The sequence below is a fragment of the Arachis hypogaea genome, chromosome 13, assembly GCF_003086295.3.
Source record: "Arachis hypogaea cultivar Tifrunner chromosome 13, arahy.Tifrunner.gnm2.J5K5, whole genome shotgun sequence".
Classification (NCBI taxonomy): Eukaryota; Viridiplantae; Streptophyta; class Magnoliopsida; order Fabales; family Fabaceae; genus Arachis; species Arachis hypogaea.
In genome coordinates, this window is record NC_092048.1 from 97,106,492 (window position 1) to 97,116,967 (window position 10,476).

Below are 10,476 nucleotides of genomic sequence, written 5' to 3' on the forward strand. Positions count from 1 at the left end.
TCTCTCTCTCTCTCTCTCCCTTTTTCTTTTCTCTTTCTCTCCCTCTCTCTTCTTATCTTCCTCTCTCTTCCCCTCCTATCTCTCTCCCCTGCCCCTTTTTCTCCCCCTCCCCTTTCTTTCTCCCTCTATGCCTTTCTCTCACTCTCTCCCCCATCCCTCTTACTCTCTATCTCTTTCTCCTTCTCTCTCCTTGCCTCTTCCTCTCTCTCTTTCTCTCTCTCTCTCTCTCACTTTCTCTCCTTCTCTCTTCCTCTCTCTTTCTTTTGCGCTCTTTCTCCCCCTTCTCTCTCTCCTCCTCATCTCTCTTTTTTTATCTCCCCTTCTTCCCTCTTTTTTCTCTTTTCTCTCTCCCTCCTTCTCTTTCTTGTTTTGGAAAAAAGAAGAGAGAGAAGAGAGATATAAAGTGAGAGAAAGTTAAGAGAGAAAGAGAAAAAAGAGAAAGAAAGGGAAGAAAGAGGAGAAAGAGAGAGAGGAAGGAGAAGAAAGAGAGAGAAGAGGAGAGAGAAAGAAGGAAAGGGAAGAGAGAGAAAGAGAAATAGGAGAGAGAAAGAGAAAAAAAGAAAAAAGAGAGAGAAAGAGGAAGAGAGAAGGGAGGGAAAGAGAGGAGGAAGAGGTGAGAGAGAGAGGAAAAAGGAGAGAGAGAGAGAAGGGGGAAGGGAGAGAGGGAGAGAAAATGGAGAGAGAGAGAAAGAGAGAGAAGAGGGAAAGAAAGAGGAGAAGGAGAGAGAGAGGAAGAAAGAGGGGAAGAGAGAGAGAGAAAGAAAAGGGGAGAGCAAGGAAAAAGAGGAAGAGAGAGAGAGAGAAAGAGAGGAAGGAAGAGAGAGAGAGAGGGAGAGGAGGGAAAAGATAGAGAGAGAGAGAGAGAGAGAAGGGGGAAGGGAGGGGGAGCGAGAGAGATGGGAGAAAAAAGAAAGAGAGGGAGAGAGAGAGGGAGAGGAAATGGAGACAGAGAAAGAGAGGAGAGGAAGAAAGAGGAGAATGAGAGAAAGAGAGGAAGAAAGAGGGGGAGAGAGAGAGGAAGAGAGAAAGGAGGAGAGAGAGAGGAATGAAGGGGAGAGAGAGGGAGAGGAGGGAAAGGAGAGAGAGAAGGAGAGAGAAGGGAGCGGGAAAGAGAGGAGGGAGAGGAGAGAGAGAAAGAAAGGGGAAGAGAAAGGGAAAGGAGGGAGAGAGAGGAAAGGGAGAAAGAGGAGAGAGAGAGAGAAGGGAGAGAAGGAAGAAAGAGGAAAGAGAGAGAAGGGAGAGAGGAGGGGAGAAAGAGGAAGGGGTGAGAGAGAGAAAGAGTATGTAAAAACTAATTTTAGAATTTAAATAAAACCAATTTTAATTTGGTTTAAAACTAAACTCAACCATAAAAACTGGTTTTTAATAAACTGATTTTCATAAAAACTATAATTTCAGTTCAGTTTTTTATTTAAAAAAACTGGTTTATTTAAAACAGTTTCGGTTCAGCTTTAATTCAGTAAAACCAGCTTTTTTGCACACCCCTAATTTACATATATGTTTAGTCTTTATAAATTTGAGTTATGTTGAACTTTTATCCTTTTTTTTGTACTTTTTCTTAACATGCCATATAGGCATATAGTAGTAGGTGATCCATTTGTTTTAAAAAGTACTAATCATTTTAATAGTTCAAGACTCGAAGGATCATTAATGGTTAAATTTTAGTTTCGTAAGACTGCACTAAAACAGCGCAGCACATTCACATCACAATTTCATTACAAGTCTTTAACGGTTGCATTCGAAAATACTTGCCAACGCCACAGCAGTTTTTGTTAACGTCAATGTGCCTCATACTGGACAACTGCATAAAAACCAAAGAAATAAAGATGTAAATGAACAGTGTAGATAAACTGCATGTATGTCTTAAAGTAATGCATCAAATGCAAGCATGTCATTCTCAGAAGAATCCCAGCCATTAATAATTTTCCATTTTTCCGTGACCTAGGCACAGCGAAGATGGTCAGCATTTAACACTAACATATGATGTTTTTGATTGATCTATTTCATTTCACATTGGGTTTTGTTGTTCTTATTGGGTTATATTTGAAAAAGGAGCCTTGGAGCAACGGTTAAGTTGTTTAGGGTTCAGTGCTTCCACCAAACTCTCCTAGATATAACTTATCAGATGAGCAACTACCCAAAATGATGAAGAGGACAAATAATTGTTGACATGATTATTGTTGACATGATTGGTTAATTAAACTCCTAGACCCTCCTTCATAATTTTCTTTAAAAAAAGCATCAAATTCGAACAGTCTATAATTGTTAGGAATCAAGCAAGATTACCAAATGCTCGGATGAAAACTTGAATCTCGAAATAAACACAAAAATAAGCCATGTTACTACTTTTAAATACGAGTTTTTGTCATTGTACTAACTTCTAAGGAGGCCGAGACTCAAACCCTATTCAAAAATCAAAGGTCAATTTTGTTGACTAGTTTGGAGCCTAAACATGCAACTACATTTTAAAACCCAAGAGGTTTTAACTGTAAGGATATATTTCTGAATGAAACTCATTCGGGTAAGGTGTTTCCAATTTTACCCGCAACCAAAATTAGGGTTTCGATAACCTCCATTATTCAAAATAAACCATCCAAACAAAGTGCACCTTTTCACGCATTGAAAAATTAGGCGTCCATGAACAACACATCACATAAACTAAAATTATGAGAAAACAATAAAGGAAAATTGAAAATTAGGGATTATGAAATTCAAATTATAAAAGAGAGGGCTTACTGCGACGAGTGCGCTTCTTGTAAAGGATACGGTAACCACACTCTCTGCACTGTATAACATCACCTGGTTTCAGCGTATTCTCCATACCACAATCTGCACAATGAAGAAACAAATGAAAAAAGAGAACTTCAAAAGAACAAATTGTCTTTCAGAACCCTAGAATCCAAAATCACTCATAGGCAGAAGAATTATCGAAGAAACAAATATGAGAGATGAGAGGAGAGGAGAAATAGAAACCTCTGCAGATGTAGCTAACTGGCTCAGCTTGAGGATCCATTGATGATGAGGGTTTCTGAGTGATCGAGAGACAAGAAAATTTTAAGTTTCAGGTTTCAGGTTTCGGTGCAGCCAGCAAGGCAGCAACACCCTATAAAAGAGGGCAAAGAGATACATTTAGTAAGAAACCGGTCAATCTAAAGATTCAGGCTCAATGGCAATAGATCCCATGAGGACGGGAACATGGCCCCGCCCTTGTCTCCAAAACCTGCCCCGTCCCCGCGACGAGTAACAGGGACCCGTATTCGCTGGAATCAGAGTCTATGCGGATTTTTATAAAAAATAATAAAAATAAAAAAAATGAAAAAAAAAACAGAAAAATTAGAAAAAAAATGAAGATTATTTCTAATTGTTATTATAAACATATTTTTTATTGTTTTCAAATACTTAAATAGCAATAAACAACAAACATCTGTACTAAATATATTTATAAAACATTAAAGAGGTAAATACCAAATCGGTACTCGAAAGATTCTGGCGCTGATAAAATGGTACCTGATTTTTGTTATTAACAAAATAGTCCTTGAAAAATTTTAAAATTTGACAAAATCACCCCTAACATGAAAAGATGACGTCACAGTGAACGGAAAATATTAATATGGCCGTGGAAAGAGAGCTCCAACGACGTTAAAAAGCACCACCAACTCCTCCTCCTCCTCCTCCTCCTTCCCACCACCAACTCATTCTTCTTCTTCTTCGGTGCCGGCGAGGGAGGACGCACGCGAAGAAAGGGCCGAAGAGCTGGTCGAGCCGGCACCTTCTTAACCGCGATGCTGGATAGTATGGGGTGCGAGGTAGCAGAGGCGGGAGGCTTCGGGTTCATCGTAGATTCCAGCAACGCCACACTCTTCACGTGGTTTTTCGTCGTCATTTGTAAAGGAGAAGAGAGACAAGTGTTGGTGCTGTTGTGGCTTGGGGATTGGAGAGTTGTCGTTGTGGGAGCTAGCGGCACGTGTTGTGGTGGTGGCGGTGGGTTTAGGGAGGGTTTTGTTGTGGAAGAGAGGGAAAGAAGAGGATTTGGAGATATGGTTGGTGGTGGTGGCGGCAGTTGATGTGAGAGGAGAACAGATATTTGAAAGTGAAGCAGCAGCCATGAGAAAACATGTCGCCCTCCTCCATTACGCCACAGTGGGTCGTACTCTCTTGCGTCACCGTCGCATGCGTCCTGCCTCCCTCGTCGGCGCTGGAGAAGAAGAAGAAGAATGGGTTGGTGGTGGGAAGGAGGAGGAGGAGGAGGAGGAGGAGAAGAAGGGATTGGTGGTGGTTTTAACCAAGGTTCAGAAAATCGGACCGGTCATCAAACCGTTCTAGCTACTGGTTCACTGGTTTACTAGTCCAACCGGTTCAACCGGTGGTTCAACCGGAAGAACCGTTTCAAAATAAAATAATAAATAAATTATAAATAAACATCATAAAATATAATTATAGTATAAATCTTAAATATCTTCCAAATTTAAAACACTATATGAAATGTCAACCAAATCCATATAATTTTATCAAAATACAAAGTAAAATAGTGAAAAGAGCAATGGTGCAAACAGCAACAGCACAACTAGAAATAATCATTAATCGCTCCTAAATTAATTCAAAACAGTAGCATAACAAATAATCACCCCTAAATTTAAAACAGCAGCATAACAAAATCACTAATCACAAATCACAAATCACTTATCACAAATTCAAAATTCAAAACACTCAATGCCATAAATCCATAACAAAACAGCAGCATAAGTGCATAACAAGTTAACAACAGCAGCTTAACAAGTCACTAATCAGTAATCACAAATTCCAAACACAAATCAGCAGCATTGATCAAACTAAATTTATACCAGCTACCGTCAATTTATTTTTGTATTTTGCAACCCCTTGTTCTGTTTTGCAGTTTTGCTTCCTTACACTTGATCAAATTAGATGTATTGAATCCAATTGCCAACCCTTCATCCAATGGCATAGCCCCCTTAACTGAAAGCCGCAATTTGGTGCAGCCCCACTTGCCCATTAATGTCTCCCACTTCCATATATATATATATATTATTATGCTAAACCATACATTGTTAAACTAGAGGCAGAGGGTTTCATATTCAGCTTGACAAAAATGTCAGAGCTTCCATTTCCACTAACCTCAAAAATTCAACCTCAAATCCCTGAAAACAGAGTAACACAGACTCAACTTTTCACTAACCTCAAATCAGTAAATCAGTAATCACAAATTCCAAATTCAAATCAACATCATTACAAAAGACCCAAGAAATCACAAATCACAAATTCAACTTCAAATCCCTGAAACAGAGTAACACAGACTCAACTTTCCACTAACCTCAAATCAGTAAATTAGTAATCACAAATTCCAAACTCAAATCAGCAGCATTACAAAAATTATAAAACAGCAACCAGCAACCAACAACCAGAAATTATAAAACAGCAATTACGAAGTTAAAAACATAACTGAAATTACAAAGAGCTTCCACCATGGCAAAACTCCAATCACTCTGATTCTCACAATAGCAACAGCAATAGCAATAGCAACAAGCAATGGCATCAGATTCCGTAATCAATCATCCAAAAACTAAATCAAATCAATCGCATAGTAAATTAATTGCAAGAACCCTCCGTATGGAAAATCAAATTTGAGCAAAAACCACACAAATTAAAACAACCAACAAATCAGTGCACCCAAGCAGCTTGCAGAACAATGCACAAAAATCGTAGTATATGAAACGAGAGAGTACAGAACTCACAGGAGACGCAGTAGACAAGCCAGCCAAGTGCCAAAACATCTTGAATTCTCAGAGGAGGAGGAAGAAAGAATCGGATCAGGCAGGGCGTAGAAACCCTAGCGCCTCGGGTTCCCAAATCGAATCAAAAACGGGGGAAACCCTAGAATCGGGAATAGGGGCGACAAGACAACAGCGCGCAGGACGAAGACGATGGAGGATGGACGCCGAGCGAGGAAGAAGAGAGCGAAGTGCGAACAGGGGGTTGAGAAGAACCATGGTTAGGAACGAAAGAGAGAGGGAGCACAAGTTGTGGGTTTGGGACAGGGGGAAGGAGGAAGTCGCGAAGGCGCCGACAACCACGACGGCGGCGGCAGAACCGGGCAGAAGAAGTTAGAGAAAGTTTGAAGGAGGGGGTGGGTTTGGGGAAAGAGGGAGAGTGTCACGCGTTGTGGGTGGGGTGGGGAGCGTTCCTTTTTTTTATATAAAATTAAAGAACCGGCCGATTTTCGGTCTGGTCCAACCGACTGGTTCCTGGCCGGTCCAGCAATTTTCAAACGGTTTTCAGATTTGCGGTTTTAGACACCAGACCGGACCCTTTTTGTTGCCAGTTCCCGGCTGAACCGGTTCGATCGGCCGGTTCGGTCCGGTTTTAAGAACCATGGTTTTAACGTCGCCGGAGCTCTCTTTCGATGGTCACATTAGCATTTTCCGTTCAATGTGACATCATCTTTTTATGTTAGGGGTAATTTTGTCAAATTTTAAAATTTTCCGAGAACTATTTTGTCAATAACAAAAGTCATGTACTATTTTGTCAGCGCCAGAATCTTTCGGGTACCGATTTGGTATTTATCTCAACATTAAAACAACTAAACATATTCAAAAACTAAAAAAATAATTCTCAAGCCTTCTTTCATCCTGTGATAGTAGTGATGGTAAATTCCGATTTATTTGAATCCTAACTCGAACAAAAAATCACAAATCACAGGAATCATAAAATTTCAAAGAAATCACAAAAATCACAGAAATATAAATTGTAATGAAAAGAATCAAAATCAAGAATAATCAAAATCAGAAATAATATAATAATTAACAAGTTCTCCAAAGTAAATTAAAATTAACAAGTTCTTCAAAGCATATTAAAATAAATCAGAACATGTTCTTCAAAGCGAATTAACAAGTTCTTCAAAACAAATTAAAATTAACAAGTTTTTCAAATCAAATTAAGATTAATCAGAACAAGTTCTTCAAAGCAAATTAACAAGTTCTTCAAAGCAAAATAAAATTAACGAATTCTTCAAAGTAAATTAAAATAAATCAGTACAAGTTCTGCAAAGCAAATTAAAATTACAGAGATAATATGAAAGATGAACCCTAAAACCATAACTGAATGGATTTAAATGGTAGTTCACAGAACTTGCCGGGAGGAAGAGTACCTGAGCTGACGGTGAAGATCGGCGACAAGGCGAAGAGGCGAAAACGTGAAGACGAGAAGACGCGGAGAGGCGAAGATGCGAAGAGTTTCTGAAGCGACGCTGCTGCCTCGGCTGGGTCAGGCGGCGACGAAGATGTTCTCCTTGGCTGGGTCAGCGGCGATGACAATGTTGCGATTGCGAACGGGATGACTGATGAGACTCAGGCGCGCGAGGAGAGGGTAGGAGCCTCGTGTTGGCGGCGGTGAGGGGGTAGGAGATGGCGGACAACAGTGGTGACTGGTAGTGGTGAGAGGAGAGGAGAGGAGAGGGAGAACGAGCTTCAGAGTTCAGAGTGAGTAAGTGTGAGTGATGGCTAGGGTTGGAAACTTGGAATTTTCTAGGTTTTGAAAACTGGGTCGGCCATCGAACAATTCTAGTTATTAGTTTATTGGTTTATTGGTCCAACTGATTTAACTGTGATCAAACCAAAAAAATTATTTTATAATAAAATAATAAATAAATTATAAATAATACCCTAACACATTTGTAGTCTAATACAAATTTAGTCATTTCATAAGAAAATCATCACCATCTATAGCAAAATGCAATTCCAATCACTGAATACTATTCAATAGGTCAACACTGTTCAAACAAAATGCAATTCTAATTATTTAATAAATTAATACTGCACAATTCTTACAACTGAGTAACAATACCTCTTCTACAATTAAGCTCAACTTAATCACTGAACCAAACCTTCTCAAAACATAACAATTATCAAAACTTATCACAATCTAAACTCATCTAACAAACATCTCAAAACTCTAGGCCATCAACAAACACCAACATAGGCAACAAAGATCAAAGATATCATCAAATTGAAAAATAAAATAAAACAAAATAACGTTCATAAGAGTAATGGATTTAAGGTGAATCGAAAAGTTTCATCTAATATGTCTTCTCCATGAATTCTAAGATGTGAAGCTTCATATAAGCTTAAGAGTCCCTCAACATATGTGGCAAGTTTTTCATTGAAATTTCCATGCACATCCTTAAACCTTTTAAACATATATGGGAGGTTTCATTGAATAATGACAAGGTTGAGAAGCCGTTAGAGGTGATAAATCAAGTACACAAATTAAGAAGGAGGAGTTCATCATAGCATAAGACATAAAGTATATAATTTAGTTTTTGTATAAAAATATTGTATTTTCAACACAAGCTAAGTATTTTGAACACAAGTTAAATTTATCCAATGACTAACTGAAACTGGGTGATAATTTAGAAAAATGCTTTACAGCAAAAAGAATTTGCCGAAAGAAAACCTACCGAAATTCAGTGGCAAAAAATTAACATTATATAGTGGTCAAAAAAATAATAATGCTCGAGCATAATTGGCATAATTTATCGGGCATGCTCTAATTTTGTGCCCCACAATACTTTCCTTGGTGGTTTATGAAATCGCTACTTAACAAAATGACCAAAACATGAAGATAACAGATAACAACGCTATACTGTAAAAGCTTTAAGATCTGGAAAGCGCAGCTCGAATGAAAGTGGAATTGAATAGAGTAATTTGGAATTAGGGTTTTGGAGAATGAAAGAGAAAGGAAGGAGGCAATGAAGAACGAAACAGAACAACAACAATAATACTAAGAAAGAAAGAAAGAAAGACCTCGCGGAGGAGCTCGCAGTCCTTGGGCTCACGGAAGCGAGACATGCATTCGCTGAAGTCAATTCAGAAATCACAGAAACTGAGCATAGAAAAAAACAACAACTGAACAAGTGAAGAGAACAAGCGAGCATTGAGCCACTGACCTTCGAAGACGACGCCGACCGACCGTTGATTAACAGAAGACGCCGACCAGACGATGGAGAGAAGATGACGAGTTGACAACGACGCCGAGAATATGAAGACGAGGGTTGGACCGAGCTCGCGGAAGAGGAGAGCAGTGGTTACAAGGACGGAGGGCGGCAGTGGCTCGACGGAGGGCGGCAGTAGTGGCTCGAAGAGAGGCTAGGATTGGAGAGGGGGGATTCACTTATTCAGAGTTCTGCTTGACAGCTTCAGGCTGAGAGGAATGAGAGTGAGAGGAAAGGCATCAGGCATGGTTCAGTAAGCCAAATGAACAAAAAATGACGACGTTTCTCTCAAACAGGCTGGATTCTGATCCGGTCCAACCAGCCAATTCAACGATTTTTTATCGATTTTTAAAATTGTGGTATTAGAAAGTTAACCAAACTGTAATTACTTTCGATTTACGGTTAGACCAGTCGAATCGATCGATTCCATCCAATTTTTAAAATCATGGAAATTTTTCAACTCCTCACTTTGATATAATATATATATGACACGTAGGGGTGTTCATGATTCAGTTTTTTCATAAACTGAACTGAAACTGCACTAAACCATTTTAAATGGTTTAGAAACTGAACCAAACTACTTTGTCAAATAAGAAACTGGTTTTAAACTAGTTTACAATACAGTGCACCAGTTTAAATTGGTTTATAGGCTAAAACTAATTTTAACTTTTAACATATATAAAATTAATTTTTACATTTTCTCTCTCCCCCTCTCTCTCTTCTTTTCTCTCTCTCTCCCCCTCTCCTTCTCTCTCTCTCTCTTCTTCTCTCTCTCCCTCTCTCCCCCTCCTTTCTCTTTCTCTCCCTCTTTTCTCTTTTTTCCTTTTCTCTCTCTCTTCCCCTTCCCCTCTTTCTCCCCTCCCCTCTCTTTGTCTCTCTCTCTCTCTCTCCCACTCCCCTCTCCCTCTCTCTCTATCCCTTTCTCTCATTCTCTCTCTCCCCTATCCCTTTTCCTCTCTCTCTCTCTCCCTCTTCTCCTTTCCTCTCCCCCTCCTCCATCTCTTTCTCTCCCTCTCTCTCTCCCTCTCTCTTAACATATATAAAATTAGATTTTACATTCTTTTTCTTTCCCTCTCTCTCCCTCCCTCTCTCTCCTTCCTCTCTCTCTCTCTCTCTCACTCTTCCTTCTCTCCCTTTTCTTCCCCTCTTTCTCTCTTTCTCCTCTTCTCTCCCTCCTTTCTCTCTCTCCCCTTCTCTCCCTTTCTCTCTCTCTCCTTCCCCTCTCACTCTTCATCTTCTCTCTCTCTCCCCCTCTTTCTCCCATTTCCCTCTCTTTGTCTTCCTCTCTCTCTCTCTCCCCATTTTCCTTTTCTCTCTTTCTCCCCTCTCTCTTCTTATCTTCCTATCTCTTCCCTTCCTCTCTCTCTCCCCTACCCCTCTTTCTCCCCCTTCCCTTTTTTCTCTCTCTCTCTTTTCTCCCTCTATCCCTTTCTCTCATTCTCTCTCCCATATCCCTCTTTCTCTCTATCTCT

At 39.7% G+C, this 10,476-nt stretch overlaps 1 protein-coding gene across 11 annotated transcripts; it reads right to left on the reverse strand.

Moving 5' to 3' along the window:
• Positions 1-1,596: 1,596 nt before the first annotated feature.
• Positions 1,597-9,325, reverse strand: LOC112732409 (DNA-directed RNA polymerases II, IV and V subunit 12). 11 transcript variants are annotated; one of them, XM_025781126.3, is made up of 6 exons: positions 8,960-9,315; positions 8,817-8,868; positions 7,163-7,615; positions 2,974-3,028; positions 2,737-2,829; positions 1,597-1,801 (listed from the first exon to the last, which is right to left on the reverse strand). In XM_025781126.3, the coding sequence occupies exons 4-6, from the start codon at positions 3,011-3,013 to the stop codon at positions 1,779-1,781; spliced, it is 156 nt and encodes a 51-aa protein (XP_025636911.1). In that variant the 5' UTR covers positions 3,014-3,028; positions 7,163-7,615; positions 8,817-8,868; positions 8,960-9,315; the 3' UTR covers positions 1,597-1,778. The 11 variants fall into 11 exon arrangements, with proteins under 11 accessions (XP_025636911.1, XP_025636908.1, XP_072068256.1 ...); XM_025781123.3 differs by having other exon boundaries at positions 2,974-3,103; XM_072212155.1 differs by lacking the exon at positions 7,163-7,615 and adding an exon at positions 4,842-5,156 and having other exon boundaries at positions 2,974-3,103; positions 8,960-9,282.
• Positions 9,326-10,476: the final 1,151 nt, after the last annotated feature.

What these genes read in the sequence shown, in the direction of transcription:
- LOC112732409 (XM_025781122.3), bottom strand. Translation starts at nt 8,861, where the DNA reads ATGTCTCGCTTCCGTGAGCCCAAGGACTGCGAGCTCCTCCGCGAG. An exon ending in ACTGCGAGCTCCTCCGCGAG is followed by an intron (nt 3,029 to 8,816) that starts GTCTTTCTTTCT and finishes TCGATCACTCAG; the next exon opens with AAACCCTCATCATCAATGGA. An exon ending in CAAGAAGCGCACTCGTCGCA is followed by an intron (nt 1,802 to 2,736) that starts GTAAGCCCTCTC and finishes GTTTTTATGCAG; the next exon opens with TTGTCCAGTATGAGGCACAT.